At 49.7% G+C, this 17344-nt stretch overlaps 1 protein-coding gene across 1 annotated transcript in view; it reads right to left on the bottom strand.

Annotated features, from left to right (window-relative positions):
* The window catches only part of CACNA1F (calcium voltage-gated channel subunit alpha1 F), a 323883-nt gene that overhangs the window by 15605 nt on the left and 290934 nt on the right, over positions 1-17344 (bottom strand). Inside the window, exons 43-44 of the mRNA XM_078664279.1 lie at positions 17066-17232; positions 1281-1393 (exon numbers count right to left, since the gene is read on the bottom strand). Coding sequence (XP_078520405.1) covers positions 1281-1393; positions 17066-17232 — 280 coding nt within the window. The remainder of the gene's footprint in view (positions 1-1280; positions 1394-17065; positions 17233-17344) is intronic.

The following is a 17344-nucleotide window of genomic DNA, read 5'->3' as shown; positions in this document are numbered from 1 at the left end:
AAAGGACAGAGAGGGTGTGAAGAGGAAATAACAACCCAGAGAGGGTGGAGAGCCGCAGGAAAAAGTGGTAGGCCAGATAAGCAAGACAGTAAAGGGAGAGGGGGAGGGGGAGAGGGTGTAGAGTATTGTGACCAAGTCTAAAACTGATATAGTTGAGTAAACAGAGTGTTGATTGAGTGCAAAGCCTCAATACCCGACTGCAAATAGCCTGTACGTAAGTACTGAGTGCTTGTACCCAAGTAAAAAAAACCAGACACATGAGACACTAACATGACTTTAAATAAATATTCTTTTTTGAAACCTGAATATAAAGCAGCTGTAAATACGGTTTGCCAGGCACACAGAAATAAGGTTGAGGTTGTGGTTTCAAAAGTTCATGTATTTCTTTGGTAGCGCCCTTTGCCAACACGTGTTTCGGCTCAGGCTGATCGAGTTTCAGGAGACTTCATCAGGGCTTAGCATTTAGTATCCTATGATAATGGCTCCATGAACTCCGGAGTGTGGTCTCCAGGGGCAGAGTGCAGATGGTTTGTCCAAAGGGCCCAAGAACAGGCAAGTCAAAAGGGTGGTTGGCAATAAAGTGTGGGTGGATGATGGCAAAAGGTGGAACATTCGGAAAGTGACTTTATGTAATGAGTTGGAACGTGACATTTGGTTAAAAGGAAATGCACCCGCGGTTCGAAGTGTGGGTCCTGTTTCTAAGCAGGGATTTGGGAAGATGGAACGTATCAGAACTTAACAAATTTAGCAAAAGGATGATGTGTGGGCCAGATGGCACAGGAGGTTCTATGCCTGAAAAACATAGTTGTGTGGTGACTTGTTTATGCCTCATGATGTGTGTTTTGTGTTCGTCTTGGTCGTGGAGGTGCTGCGGTTCCTGTTTTTCATCTGTAGCAGCGTATCCCCCTATTGTACATTTATTATGTAGGCGGCTATGTTTGTGTTATTATTAAGGAAAGGAGACATGTTGTATCCTAGCAGCTTTGTCCGCCTCTGGTTGCGGCCTCCACTGGATCCTGGGGTGTGGACTCTAGGGGCAGCTGCAGAAGGAGGAGGACTTCAGGGGTTGTTGTACAGGACTCAAACACGTTTCACCTTTCTTCATGCGTCCGGGTGGTTTAAGACTTCCCCCTTCCTTAATGCCCTAGTTCTCTGTTAATGTTTAATAATGTAAAGGCCCTGGTAGTACTATGGTGCAAGAGCTGTACGAACCTATTCCATTGATAGTAAAAACTCTGCATGTGACTCTGGCCTTGTATGTGTGTGTGTAGAGGCTGTACCTGGGTGTGCGTACGCGGTGGAGGGGCCTTCTGATGGTAGGTCCCAGGGATGGGAATGTCGTCACAGCTTCCCTGTCTGCGCAGGCACTGGATACTGAAGGACGGCTTACGACCTGCAGAAGAAAGAACACGCATTCTGAGAGATACCATCAACACACATGACCCTGCTATGAACACGCATGCTGAGAACTGCCATCAACACACATGACCCTGCCAGGAACAAGCGGGCTGGGAGCTGCCATCAACACACATGACCAGGCTATGAAAAAGCATGCTGAGAACTGCCATCAACACACATGACCCTGCTATGAACATGCATGCTGAGAGCTGCCATCAACACACATGACCTTGCTATGAACATGCGTGCTGACAGATACCATCAACACACATGACCCTGCTATGAACATGCATGCTGAGAGCTGCCATCAACACACATGACCCTGCTATGAACATGTGTACAGAGAGCTGCCATCAACACACATGACCCTGCTATGAACACGCATGCTGAGAGATACCATCAACACACTTGACCCTGCTATGAACACGCATGCTGAGAACTGCCATCAACACACATGACCCTGCTATGAACATGCGTGCTGAGAGATACCATCAACACAAATGACCCTGCCAGGAAGAGGCGTGCTGGGAGCTGCCATCAACACACTTGGCCCTGCTATGAACACGCATGCCGAGAGCTGCCATCAGCACACATGGTTTACGGCCACCCTCCACTTTTACGCCATCGGCACAAATGATATCCAATAAAATTCTGGCATTTGAGCAAGTGGTGAGGAGAGATATCAACCAGGTGCTAGCTAGAAAGAAATACACTAAATTTAACACCAGCAAACAAGAGAGACTGGCACTGGAAACACTCAAACAAAACCCTGATATTGTGATCAAACCAGCCGACAAGGGTGGGGCGATCGTTATACAGAGCAGGGATGATTACAAGTTCGAGATAATCTCACAGCTTGGGGTGGAAGGTAACTATATAAAAAACTACAGGCAGATCCAACTAAAGAGATAAGTACTGACATAAAATCGATCACTAGCAAGGCCTTAGAGGATGGTTTCTTAACCAAACATGAATATGAGTACCTCAACAATAGCCACCCTAGGCTACCGACGATTTACACGCTGCCTAAGGTGCATAAAGGGTTAGAAAAACCCCCAGGACGACCGATCGTCTCCGGATGTGGTTCAGTGTTAGAACCCCTCTGTAAGTACGTGGATATATTTATAAAACCCATTGCTGAGGCAACCACGGCTTACTTAAGAGATACCATGCAGGTAATACAACTGGTGGATGAGTATCCCTTTGACCGAACTAACAACTTATTGGTCACAATGGATGTAACCTCACTCTACACCAATATCCCACAAGAGGCTGCACTTGAAGTAATCAAAGGGGTTCTGGAGGAGAGGCCGAGACCTTGTCAGGTCCCGACAACCTTCATTCTGGATCTTCTGGAAATTGCCATGAAGAAGAATTTCTTCTACTTTGATGGAGACTACTATGTTCAAACGAAGGGCGTGGCCATGGGGGCAAGTTTTGCCCCGGACCCGGCCATAATCTTCATGAACTCCTATGAACATAACTTTGTACTAAATAAGACCAACCCGTTTCACGGCAACATCGTACTATATCGTCGTTATATAGACGATGTGTTGATGATATGGCAGGGCAGTGAGGAACATTTAAGAGATTTTCACATTTGGCTCCATAGCCGGTCCAACGACATTCAATTTTCACTTGACTTTAGTGATAATAAGATCAACTTTCTTGACATCAGTATAGTTGAAGAGCAAGGACACCTCAGAACCACACTCTATAGAAAACCAAGCGAAAGGAACACCCTGCTTCGCTACACAAGCCACCATCCTCGCAACCTCAGGGATAACCTACCTTTCGGGCAATTCTTGAGGTTGCGGAGGAATTGTAGCCGGAAGGTTGATTTCTTTAATGAATCTTCGCTATTGATTGAGCGCTTGGCAGACAGGGGTTATCCACGCAGACTGCTCAAAAAGGCCCGGAAAAAAGCATGGTTCTGCCACAGGGAATTCCTCCTCGAACCCAAAGCGAGAGAGAAGGATACTAACAACAGAATGACCTGCGTCACTACTTTTAATACCAGGAGCAGTGACATAAAGAGAATCATAAATGGCCACTGGCACTTAGTGGCAGACGAGATAGGGATCCCAACCCTCCGATGCATGCATTTAGGAAAGGGAGGAGCGTGAGGGACTATGTAGTCCGATCCTTGCTGCACAGTAAACCCAGCAACATACAAACAACCCTTTGGAATACTCCACCAGTGATTGGCCACTATAAATGTGGTTCGTGTAAAGCCTGCCCAATGACCCTGGAAATCAAACATTGTACGTATAACAACTACACCCACACTATGCGCCAACAAACCAACTGTAACTCGGCTGGCGTTATTTATGCTATCAGATGCCCCTGCGGGTTTCTATATGTTGGTCAGACCATACAGAAGGTTAAAGCTCGTATTCTGCAACATGTAAGCAGAATACGCTGTAAGGTACAGGGCGCCCCTCTGGTGGAGCATTTTCTGACCTTTGGTCACCCACCAGAAAGCATCCGTTGGTGGGTCCTGGAGAAAGTCCTAGTGAATGTAAGGGGTGGTCATTTTGCAAATACCCTTAGCCTCCGTGAATGTAAATGGATGCATTTTTTTGACACGGTCAATCGGGGTCTTAACGAATATGAGGAAACAACAAGGCAAATGGCTACCCTGCACTATGGTTAATGTTCTCCTGTTGGTTATATTTAGGGTGCGGGCAACCATAGGAAACTGTATGTAAATATGTCATCTGCATGTATATAAATTCTTTTTACAACTCGTAATTATGTACTGCATAATGTGTATTCTGTTAATTATTTCTGTTTACACACAGTTGATTCCTTTGTTTACTAAACTTTTGATACGCCAGGAGTCTGTCTTCTCCCCTTACCACGCATGTTGCTAGGCAACGGCCCAGACTCTAGCGTGAGTCTTATTGACGTGCACGTTGCCGCTGCGTCCACCGCTTAATTTGGCGCCGTTTGAGCATTTCTCGGCAGTCGGTGACAGACAGAGCCCCATTGATAGGCCACGCAGTGCTACTGAGGAGGTATGTTATGACAACAAGCATCCTTGAGCCTTCTTTTTATCCTTTCTCTGCTTTTGGACTGTTGATCCATTTAGCTGATTACACATTATTGTCTACAGACACAGCGTGTATACTGTTCCACCGACTAACAAATTATCATCCGTCGCCCCACACAGCGAGGGTGAGTGTAACTAGCGTGATCAAGCGCTTTTGTTTTACGTAATGTCACTGTGTATAGTACTGTCTCAGTCCAGTCCATGTTGTTCAGTTTTGATTGAAACACAGCACTGATGGCAATGTGTTTTCATTCTCTCTCTAGCACTTGAGAGTACGTTTGGACGGCTTTCATAATACCGAATTGATTCTTTGGAATAGTGGCACACCATTAAAGGGTGAGTGCCTTGCGAGTGCTGACCTTCAGTCCTAAACCTTCTTGTTGTTGTTTTTAAAATACTGAGCCCATATTGTCTGTTACAGGTGTCCGTCCACACTGCTGGGGTTACATGACTATAATGTAACTTAGCTCCTTCCCTTCACCTTCCCGTCCTGATGAAGACCCGTCCATGAGGATATAAATTGCCCTTCGTATCCTTGGGTCGAAACGTCGACAATCTCCCCCACATTGAGCCTGCATCTCCTATGCCCCTGCCCATTCACCCCTTCTGAAGATACGAAGCTCCGAGCGAATTGACCGTCGCAAAGACAAAAAGATTGACATTTCTTTGCAAAACTATTGAGGGCAGGCTCTCTTTGAACAAAACCAAGGACCATCTTGGCCTTGGACTCAATGACAATTGTGTGATTCACTATTCCCTGACCTCTTGGTCCTTTCTCTCCTTCACACGAGCACTGAATTTCTCACTCTATGCACTTTACTTCTTTTCTGGTAACCCCGCTTATTTCGCAATAATTGTATATTTATGTATTATACCTTGAGGAGGAATTTTATTGAGAATAAACAGTAGAGCCTTCTTTCCTCTACTTTTAAAACGATTGAACAAATCCTTTTGTGTGTTTACTGGACACCTGTTTGTTTGTTTTTGGGCTATTTTGTGTTTTTTGGCATCAAAATTCTTCATTGCAGGATTTATTTCGCATAGTGAATAAGAATTGAAAAATGTTTTTGAAATAATATCAAACATTGTATATGGAAGTTGATGTCTAGGACCACCTTATCTGTAACAATCAATACCCAGGTCCTAGGACTTTCTTTGGGTTACCCCATATATCATAACGATCAGCACACATAGCATGCTATTAACATGGATGCTGAGAGCTGCCATCAACACACGTGACCCTGCTATGAACATGCGTAAAGAGCTGCCATCAACACACTTGACCGTGCTATGAACATGCGTACAGAGAGCTACCATCAACACACATGACCCTGCTATGAACACACCCGCTGAGAGCTGCCATCAACACACATGACCCTAGTATGTACCATGAAGGATACCTCGTTTGCCCAGTGCGGAGCAGCCCCCACATTACTAATGTGTACTGGACTGCAGTTCACAGAGAGCCAGGTAGCGGCATGTCACCACAGCGTAGAGGGAGTGCTGTGGTCACTTTCTTAGTCACGTGTGCCATTTCTGACGGCCTTGTAGCCGATGCAGCTAGTCAGGATGGCGATGGAGGCTGGGGGGGAAGACAATGTCATTCAATGTTGGGGTGATGTGATCAGGGTCCGTCAGCCCGCGATGGAGTTGGGCGCTGTGTGTGGGATGCCTCAAAAGGGGCCAGAGTTCTACATTTATGACTTCAGTGAGGATTCTGTGATGCAGATGCAAAGATTTCCCTTTTTCCCAGAGGGAGAGCTGGTGCTGTGCTGCCCTGGTTTGTTTTGTGATGAGGCCTCTGCAGGTGAGATCTTTGTCAAGGCTGCACCCAAGGGGTTTCCGTCGACTGCCAGCTGAGGGGTGAAGCAGTGCAGGGTCATGTCTCTTGCCACGTGTGGGCCTGTGCTTCTGAGACTATTGGTAAAGTGAGGACTCCTTCGTTGGGTTGAGGTTTGTGTAACTCGGTACTGGGCACTGTTTTGGATTAGATCAAGGCAGGTTTTGAGTCTCTGAAAATCACTGGTTGAGGAGTTTAGGACCTAAGTGCGCATCGCAAAGTGCGTTGAGGCGCCCGCTCTGCCTCGACTCGTGGGAGTGGGTAGTGTTCACTTCTCCTTTTGTGTTCCTTGTAGCACTCTAGGCGCAGGGCGTTGCCTGGCTCCTGTCCCGGTCGGCGGCCATCTTAGGCCGGACCCCACTGGTTTTACTTAGTTAATTTTTTTATTTCAGCACTCGTAGTTTGCCTTTTTTTATTTTAATCTCTGTTTTTATTTCCTTGTAGTTCCACCTGGGCAGAAGCCTACCAGGTAAGAGTGGAGCTTCTGGGTGGCAGTTTGTTTCTAGTTGCCCCCTTGTTTTGCTGTGATTTAGGCATGCCCTCCTATAGGCGGGCTACATAAACATGGCAGCTAAGCAGGCGCAGCTCTGCACGCTGAAGGCACACCAAAGGCAAACCCATCCATGCCAGTACACCCCTAGACAGCACCAGGGGCCAACGCTTACCCGGCTTGGCACCGGCTGCCTCGCGGTATACAGCGAAGGAGACCCTCTTACTTGCTCCAGGTTTTAAGGAGGGCTGCACACATATCAAGGATGTCTTCTTGGGTGCAGTTAACTGCGGTAGGTGTGGATTTTCCTACGCGATGCCCCCTAGGGCAGACCCTGTGGGCAGGATACATCATCAGAGCCCGAAGTTAGCACAGTGTTTTCTATTAACCTGTCAATCTTTACGTAAACACATATCTGAGGTTTGGGACTTTGTGTCTGACCACCAGCCACTAGCACTCTTTCTTGTAGAAACGTGGCTCCCTGCGCAGTCGACCCCTGATATACTGAAGGCCGTCCCGCAGGATTATGCAATCCTGAGGCAAGATAGACCCAAATGGCACATTCCGTGCTGTTTCTCTGAAGTGAAGATTGCTGGCTGTGAGGCATCTTGTTTCTCTCTATCATTATCTAGTAGTTGCACCTTAGCAGGATTTTTTATCTTTCGACCGCCTGTTCCCGGCGCTCAGTTTAAACTGCTTAGATGGACACTGTACCTGCTTTTGCCTTACGGTGCTCACATTTTCTGATACTGGGAGACCTTAATATACATTTTGCAGCTGTCGCCTGTGGACCGGCCTCTTCTCTTGTTGAGGATCTTGAGTTGCTTCACTTTCCTCAGTTGATTCTGGTTCCTACCACATTCCTAGTCATATCCTGGACCCCATCTTTGCTCATCATTCCTATGTCAGTTCTGCATCTTCCATGCCCTTTGCATGCCTGACCATTTTATCCTTCCTTTCCAGGTTTCTGTGGTTCCCTCGACCCCCAAGTATCTGGAGTCGGATGCAACGAAACTCGTGAATGGTCTCTGATCACACCCACCGCCTTCACAATGAATCCTAACTTGAACCCTCCGTTGATTAGCGGCTGTCCTCAGGTGGCCAATCTTCAGGTAGAAGCAAGGATTAATGAGACCTATGATAACAGAGCACCGCTAAAAACATGTAATGTCGTCCGATCCAAGCGGCAGGAGAGCGGTTTAATGACAACCTCTTGCTCATTAAAAAGGGGTGCAAACGCCTTGAAAGCCTATGGCGTGGGAACTATAATGCAGCAGACAAAACAATATATCTTAGAGCCCTTAAGGAGTGAATCAGACACACACAGACTCAATTCTTTGGCCCAAGATTGTGCTGGCCAAAGATTCCTCCGGTGAGATCTTTCAGATAGTTAAATCTCACCTCTCTTGACGCGTTTCAGCCTCCATGACCCCTTCCGTAGAAAATTGCAATCAGATTGCACAAACACAGTGCAGTGTTCACTTAGATTTGTCTGAAAATCCAGGATTTGAGCCTTCTCTGAAAAGTTACTTTTGAGCGCTCCAGACTTAAGTCTAGAGGGAGAGAGTTCCAAAGCTTGGTGGCAAGGAAGCCTGAAGAGCGACCGCCCAAACGTGCTCTCTTTACCTTAGGGACCTCAGTCAGCGCTGTCCCCGAGGATCTAAGACATCTCTTGGGATAGTATAATTTAATCAAGGAAAAAAGATGGTGAGGACCATTCGGATTTAGAGTTTTGTGCTTTGAAGGAGACTCTTCTGCTGATAGTGAGCAGGTGAAGCTAAAGTATCTGGGGATGCTGACGAGCATCCGAAGCAAACACAAGGAGATGATGGACGGAGCGCTGAAACTTTTCAAACACTCACACCCAGTCAAAAGATCTGGGTTTAATCCATCACCGTTCTTTAGGCCACTCTGCCACCCCAGTTCAGACATGGCTATATGCAAATCAGTCTGACCCTGTGCCTCATGGGAACAGTCCAGCCCGAACTGCCAAGCCATGTCTTCCCTGGACCGGAAACAAGCTTCCGAGGACCGGTTTCTGGCATTCCAGCCGTCTTCAGCCCGGCTTGCTTGAATCCAGTGGCAAAGTGAGCAAGTGACTCACGTCTGGGCATCCGTGCAGCAACATTTTACACCCTCGGGAGCATTCTCAGCCTCCCCCTTGGTAGCCCCGAGGTAGAGTATGTTACAATAGTCCAGTTTAGACACTAAGAGAGCCTGGACTACTGTCTTTCTCAGCAATTCTGGAAAAAGCCCCTGGACCTTACGGGGCATCTTTCAGATGCCGAAATAAGTCCCAGCAAGAGCAGTTATCTGATAGAGACATCGAGCCGCTAGAGGGACTGTGCCTGCTGTGTCCTGCTCATGGAGAGGTTGTCTCCAGAGCCTAGCCGAAGCAAAGAGACTCCCAGGGTCAGTTGGCGGACTTCCTACACACAGCACAGGGCCAAAATACCTGAGAAGCCTACTGGGACAAGTAGGTAGCCCAGAATCTTTACCTCGCCGCCAGCCGCCACCACGGGGCAGCATCCGACGCTCAAAGTTGCATCTGAGTTTCCTAAGCCCAGGAGAGTCTTTGGAGTACAGCTTGGTCGCCCAGAAGCCGAATTATCACCCAGGAGAGGATTTAGCTTAGTTCACAATACCGGGTGACAGGTAGCCTAGTGGTGACTGGACACCTACCATAACCGGGTGGACTTCAAGGGAAGTCGACCCTATGTCCAGGACCAGCTCAGCCCATTCATGGACCGAAGAGTAGACGCAGGAAGAACACCCCTTGAAGAAGGCATCGCATCCACAGGGTCCTTGAGCATCTTTAGCACCCTGTATCCCTCGCATCAGGAACCATTCTACAGGAACCTACAGCAAAGTATAAAAGTGCCTGAAGAACACATTACTTACTTTCGATAATGCCTTATCTGGACAGACTGTATCTAGTCGCAGATTCTTTACCTTTGAATTATCCACAAGCATGAGACTAGATCTGGTAATTTTTTCTCGAGCAGTACCCCTGTATCCTGTAGGTGGCGTCATTTGGCTCCATGCGGCGCCGTCCACGCCTGAAGTGAAATTCGTACTGCGTATGTAGGTGCCACTCTGATGAGCTGACGTCAGTCACTTTACGCAACTTTGCAACCCAGAAGCGTGGAGCCACAAAGTACATTGACCACCCGGTGTGGAGAACTAGGGCCCTGAAAGGGAAACAGCCCCTAGAAATTTCTCCATAAATCTGGGAGGATGTGTGCGTCAGTAAGGAATCTGCAGCTAGACAGAGTCTCTAACACTTAAGGCATTACCTTAGGTAAGTAACTTGTTCATGTGATAGAGACTTCTAGCCACAGGTTCCTTACCTTTGAATAGGTACTCAAGCAATCCCTCCTCGGAGGTGGGTCTGCGGACCAATTTCACATCTGGAAGTCCTGTAGGAGCGAAAAGGCGAAGTGCCCATCTCTTGGACCTGACCAACCAGGCAGAAGTGCTTTGTGAATGTGTGCAGGGAGGCCCACGTTGCTGCCTGGCAGATATCCAGGACCGGAACTCCGCCTGCTAAGGCAGCGGTTGCAGCCTTGGGTCTGGTTGACAGAGCACGCAAAGCTTAGGGCGTTGTTTTTTAGCCAATGAATAGACGATATTAATACAGAGTACGATCCATCGTGAGATGCTCCTCTTCTGTACCTTCTTTGCTCCGACATACCCCACGAAGAGTTGGTCGTCCACCCGGAACTCTAGTGTGCGGTCAGGGTAGAATGACAACGCTCGTTTTGGGTCGAGACGGTGGAATTGCTCCACTTCTTTAGAGGGGTGAGGCAGAGTGTAAAAAATAGACAGAGTGAATGAATGGCCTACACGAAATGGAGTGACCACTGTTGGAAGAAAGGAAGATCTCGTGCGAAGCACCAGCTTGTCCAGGTAGATGTTAATGTGAGGAGGCTTGGATGACAAGGCCTGAAGCTCACTGACCCTCCGGGCTGATGTTATTGTGATCAGGAGACTGTCTTGATAGTCAGAAGCCTGAGTGGACAATTGTGCGGGGGCTCAAAAGGAGCGCACATAAGGAAGATGAGGACGAGACTGAGGTCCCACTGAGGCATAATAATAAAGGGAGATGGTGGGAACAAATGTTGCAAACCTTTGCGAAACCTACTTATATTAGGGAATATGAAGAAGGATGGCTGATCAGGCAACAGGAGAAAAGCCAAAACGGAGGTTAAATAGCCTTTGAGAGTGCCCAGAGCAGAGCCATGATGAGAAAAAGAAAGTATGAACAGAAGAACCTAAGAGGGGCAGTCAGTCTTTCTCTGCACCATGCCACAAAGGTTCCACAATGGCAGGTGTATACTATCTTGGTGGAGGGACGCCTGGCTGCAAAGATAACGTCAGAGACTTTGGGCGGAAGGTCGAAAGCGGTCAACTGCCGCCGCTCAAACTCCATGCAAGGAGGTGGAGGCTGGACAGGTTCGGGTGGAGGACCGTCCCCCTGCTGCTGCGACAGAAGATCCTCCGGAAGGGGCAGTCTGATCGGAGGATCGATGGCCATGGTCAGCAGCTCAGCATACCATACTTTCCGTGCACAGTTCGGAGCCACAAAGATGAGTTGGGCCCGGTCATTCCTCATCTTTTTGAGAACTCTGGGCAGGAGTGGTATCGGAAGAAAGGCGTACAGGAGGTCTGCGCTCCACTCGCAACAAAAGGCGTTGCTGAGCGATCGTGGTCTTGGAAACTCTAGCGTGCAGTACTGCTGACACTGCACGTTCTCTTCAGAGGCGAACAAATCTAACCAATGTTCTCTCCACTGCTGAAAGAGACCTTGCACCACCTCCAGATGGAGACGCCAATTGTGATCTGCTAGGCATTTTCGACTGAGTTTGTCCACCCTGGCATTCAGAGAGCCTGCCAGGTGTTGACCCCCCAGGGAAGCGCCCTGACATTCCCTCCATGTCCAGAGACACAGGTCCTCACCCGCTCTGTTTGTTGCAGAACCACATGGCGGTGGTGTTGTCCATGAACACCTGCACTAAACTTTCCTTGGTGGAGGGTAGAAAGGCTTTCAATGCCAGGGATCACACGGAGCTCCAGCAGGCTGATGTGGAGTCCGGATTCTGCCGGAGACCAGCCTCCTCTGATCTCAGCCTCTCCCAGATGGCCGCCCCATCCCAGGAGTGACGCATCTGTCACCACTGTCAGATCTGGCTGGGAAGGAAGAGGGGTCTGCCAGTGACCCAATCGCAGTTTGTTAACTACCACTGCAGGTCTTTTGCAGTTCCCCCTGAGATATGGACCATGCCAGGGAGATTCCCCAGATGCTGCGCCCACTGGAACATCAGGTCCCACTGCAGAGCCCGCATACTTCACTCGGGACGTGTCACCAGCAGGATGCAGGAAGCCACCAGTCCCCACAACCTCAGAGTCAGTCTCACTGAAATCCAGAATAGAGGCCGAAACATTGGAATCATAGCCTGACTATCCTGGACTCGCTGCTCAGGAGGATCAGCCAGAAACTGCATCATGTCCAGAACAGCACCGATGAAGAGGAGCTTCTGAGAAGGAGTCAGGTGTGACTTTGGCACGTCGATAGAGAACCCCAGTGAATGCAGGAGGTCCACCGTAGTCTGGAGGTGGGTGATGACCGCCAGGGCGGAGCCTGCCTTCAACAGCCAGTCGTGGAGATAGGGAATACTGGAACCCCTGATCTCCGCTGATGAGCTGCAACCACTGCCAGCACCTTCGTGAATACCCGAGGAGCGCTGATAAGGCCAGAGGGGAGGACGATGAACTGAGTGTGCTTATGGCCTAGCGTAAACCTCAGATAAGTCTGTGGGCAGGCAGGATGGGGGACACTGTGCCAGGTTGACACTGTGTGCCTAACAAAAATATGCGTCCTGCCAGTCCAACGCTATTATCTAGTCTCCCAGGTCCACGGAAGACAGGACTTGAGCCAGAGGGAGCATTTTAAACTTCTCCTTGAGGAAGAAATTGAGAGGGCGCAGATCGAGGACAGGATAAAGCCTTATTGGGCACCAGAAAGTAGCTGGAATAGCAAGCACCACCTACTTCCGGCATTGGCACCCCCTCTACAACTCACTTGGCCAAGAGAGCCATCACTTCCTGGCGGAGAGGGGACAGGTGGTCCTCCGTCATCCTGTCGCAAGAAGGTGGCATGGAGAGAGGGGAAGGCTCCAGGGGAGGGATTTACTCCTTCAGACAATCTCAAACCCCACCGGTCTGATGTTATAGATGTTATAGAGCGCCAGTGGGGCAGGTGATGGTGGCCCCTGCCTCCCACTAGGTGCCCGTGGTGGTAAGAGGGCAGACTATAAGGGTTTGCATGCTGCAGCTGCCGGGGGAGTGGTGGTCTGGCCCAATGTTTGGCTGCCAAACCCACGAAGTCTGTGGGTACCACGTTCTTGGCCATTCGCAGACTGGGAAGCGTGTACACCGTGGTGTCTGGGCGGGTATAGATATGGTTGGAAGCCCCCTCCATGACTACGAAAGGAGAAAAAAGCAAATTGGGTGTGACGAAGGACCATGGAATGGCCCAAGGACCTGGCCGTAGCCCTGCTCTCCTTAAAGGGCTCCAGCGTTGAATACGCCTTGTCTCCAAAGAGACGGAAGCCATCAAAGGGCATGTCCATAAGAGATATTTGGAGAACCCCAGAGAAGCTAGCAGTCCACAACCAGGCGTGGTGCCATAAGACCACAGCCTACGAAACTGCTTTGGCCAGTGATTTGTGGTATCGAGTCCACTTTTAATGGTGATTCTTGGCAGCCGTATCCCACCGAGAGTGGGGACAGCGGCCCCAAAGTCTTGTGGTGTTCACAGACTGCAATGCCAGGCTCCTGGAAGAAAACATATTCTTGCCTAAGTTGTTCAGTCTCTTGGATTCCTGATCCAGTGGTGCGGTTGGAAATGCGCCAGGATTTACGTTAGAGGTGTAGGTTTGGACTGCCATGCTCTCCAGGGTAGAGTGAGGAATTTGGGGTCCCCTGGAGCGGGGTGGTGCTGGTGGGCAAGTGTCCTGTTCATAGGAGCCCCTGTGTGGGGCTTGGACCAGCTTCCAAACAGGACACCGGTAAGAGCTTCATTAAACCAGAGAAGCGGTCCCTCCCGGCTGAAGCACTCCTGTCGAGACATTAGTCTTGACGGCCACCGAGGGCAGGGTATGGTCCAGGACCCCAGTGGCCCCCCTCACCATCACTGCAAATGAAGCTTCCTCCTCTGTAGCGACGGTAGGGGAAAAAGCATGCCAGTATCTGGAGAGGTGTCCATTCCGCTAGCGCCACCAACTCCGCACACCAGTCCATGTTAGTATCATGGGGCTGGTATTCTTCAGGGTCCACAAACCCCTCCCATTCTTGCCGGAGGCTTGGCCCATTAGAATAGGGCTCACGGTTCCGGCCTGGAAGGTATGGCTCTGATGGGTGTCAAGTGACGTCCCTCCAGCTCTGTGTCAGAGTCAGTATCAGAATGGGGTCGGCGCAACTGGTGCCGAGAGCGTCAGCCTTGGGATCGGCGCTGGGGAAGGTTGAGATGGCACGACCGGCACTGGCCTGGATCCATCTGTGAATCCCTGGGGCCCGTCTGGCACCGGAGATTCCGAGACGGATCCCGTAGGGTCCCCTCCTAAACCTGCAGGGCCCGAAGGCATGCGAGAGAGAACAGGCCACCCAAATTTGAAGTCTTGTAATTTGGCGGGGGTCGCTCTGGATCCCAGAAACTCATGGAGGAGCGGACACAGCCCAGGTGCTGCCTCAACAGTGGAGCCAGGCCTTGAGTGTCGACGCTTTCTCATCTCGTGGGCCGACAGACGAGGTGAAGTCAAAGAATGCTTTGACTTCTTCTTTTGGTGTGAGTTACCCAAATGGCACGATGACTTCAAGTGCGACAAGGCTCTCAAAATCGGCAGCCGCTCCCAGGACCTTCCTCTCAACCAGGATCTGGATCGTTGCAGCGTTGCATGTCGAGCCACCAGGATCTTGAATGATCGCTGCCTCAAGGCCATCGGGTTTATGATGGTGCAGCAATCATTGCAGACCTTCTCGAAGCATACAAGGTGCGGATCTGTCACTGACATCGAGCAGTGAGAGGTGCCACAGGGCCTGAAGCTTGCCTTTTTAGATGACATTCCTATCACAGCAGGAGGAAAAGCTCAAAAAGACTTTTACAAAACGTCAAAAACAAAAATTCGAAAATGGACTATGGGGTAGCTCTTCCCAGATTTTCCCTGATTGGAGCACAAAGAAAAGAACTGACGTGAGCACATGCTGGAGTGGTGCCTGCCTATATTGGCACCACGCATGTCACTTCCGGCGCGGACAACGCCGACAATGCCACGCAGAGTTGAACAATGCCACCTTCCAGCACGCAGGGATAGTGCTCATGAAAACAATTCCAGATCCAGTCTCTTGTCTGCGAATAACTCTAAGGTAAGGAATCTGTGGCTAGGAATCTCTATCAGATTCTTAAGGTAAGGGACCTGCTCCATCAGATACGGTCGACACCTTATCTAGGTACAAGAAGGCTGTGTTGAAGCTGGAATCCAGGAGAGCCCCAGTTTCTGATTCAGAGACAATTCTTGCTGGTAACAGAGACGCACGGGGTGGAGCCGGTTTCAGAATCACTCGATCAGGGCTGATGGAAAAGATAGGACTCCGACCAACCAATAGTCCTCCAAATGCATAGGCCTAAGTAACCGGGTAATACAGTGTGGGGAACAACACCGCAAGATATGAGTTCAGACCCCACTGCGGGGTCTTGGCACCTATCGCACTGCATGCCGGAGATGAAACAGAGGAAATCTGGATGACATATCTAGATGGGAAAGGGGGCTATTTAGAGTTGTTCCAATTCTTCCCCAGCCCCATAGTCACCACCACCTACTGAAGGGAAATCAGGATAAGACCAACGTTGAACTTCTACAGTGAGGTGTACGTTGAGTTTGAGGAGATGCCGATGAAGCAAGCCCCCTGAACTTGTGACATTCGTGACATAATAAGTGTAAGAACCTATCTTTAGGAACGATGTAGGGAACTCTTGAAAGATGCAAGTCTCATGTGCTGGTGACACTCAAGATACGATCGAGGGAGGTTTTCGAGGGCTCGGAGCAGTGCAAAGACTCTGAAGCCTGTCTCACCTCATGGGATCTTAATGACAAAATGTGGCCCTGGCTTTAACATAAACTCTTTAGTTCTAAGATGTTTTTTTGTCTTTTCACCCTACCAGGTTTTGTTAGAGGCGGCTCCTTGGTAATACCATAAGTGCCGCCACCCTGCTAAAAGAGAAAAAATAAAATTATATTTTATTTTTGCCTAACTGCTGATGACGTGAGTCTTCAGCGGAGGGTGGCTGGGGGGGCAGGCAATCCTGTTGGACAAGCATGGCTGGGGGAGGAGTGGTGGGCACATTTAAGTGTGCATGTGTGTTTGGCCGGCCGCCCTAGGCCGACCAAACACACATGCACACTTAAGTTCCTCGAAACCAGCTTTGTTGCACAGCCGGGGTGGAAAGACACCCCAAGTCTCAATAAACTGTCTGAGAGGCAAACAAAGCTGCCCAGACCAATCTCTCTTGCTGTAAAAATAGGATTCCCAGCATGAGAGAAGCACTGGATGCTTACCAGGTAATTTCAACAAGAAACATCAAGAGTGCGGTTACTGGCTGCGGGAGGTGGTAGAGCCCGACAGGTAATCTGAGACAAGCTACTCACGTTTAGGGTCAAATAAAAGGAAGAAAGAGGGCTCTGAGCAGCTGAATGTGACAGGACTCCTTTCAGCCTCAATACTGATGGACGAGGTAACAGCCTCCTCCATGAAACCAGACACAGTATGGTTTGAAGAAGGAGAACACCCTGAATAAGAGGCTTCTCACCCAGACCTTTCATCTCCTGGAGATTACTCATGCTTACAACTGAGTGTCCACCCTACTGGGCGGGAGGGTGGCAGAAGGCGAGAGCTGCACCACTCCCACTGGTACTTGCAGCCTTAGCCAGTATCACCAGCATGCACCATAGTCACCTCAGTGGTCTCTGAGAGAAGAAAGTGTATTTGAATCATGCCCCATTTGAGCCCCACTGCAGGCAGGTTAGTTTTGGAGGGAGAGGTCTACCACCCTCATACACCACAGGAATAGGATGACATGGAGTAGGTTCCAGAACGAGGCCTGAAGGACCTGTTGGAATGTCCTCCCCTCACACAGCGCGTACCTCACACACTCACACACATCTCTAACTCCCTTGTCACACATGCAAACACCCCTCGTCATGGGTTGCCCGTGTGCTCTCCTTGCCTGCAGGCGTTGGTGGAAGGAGCCGCCTTCGGGTGGATCGCGTCCCCTCTAAGAAGCCGTTGGCCCTGGACATGGGCTGGGGTCGGCCTGTAGATGGGAGCGGAGGAGAGGCTCGTTCTTGCTCGACTGGTGCCCGGTAAACACCCGAATCCTCTCCACTAGGGTGCCTAGAAGAGGAACAAGAGAGACAGGACAGAGTGAGACAGAGAGGGCGACTGTGCCACGCAACAAAGCGACTGATGCCCAACACCAAAGCAGAGGGTGGAGGAGGCAACCCTG

The sequence above is a fragment of the Lissotriton helveticus genome, chromosome 10 (genome assembly GCF_964261635.1).
Source record: "Lissotriton helveticus chromosome 10, aLisHel1.1, whole genome shotgun sequence".
NCBI lineage: Eukaryota > Metazoa > Chordata > Amphibia > Caudata > Salamandridae > Lissotriton > Lissotriton helveticus.
This window is presented reverse-complemented; position numbering and strand designations above follow the sequence as displayed.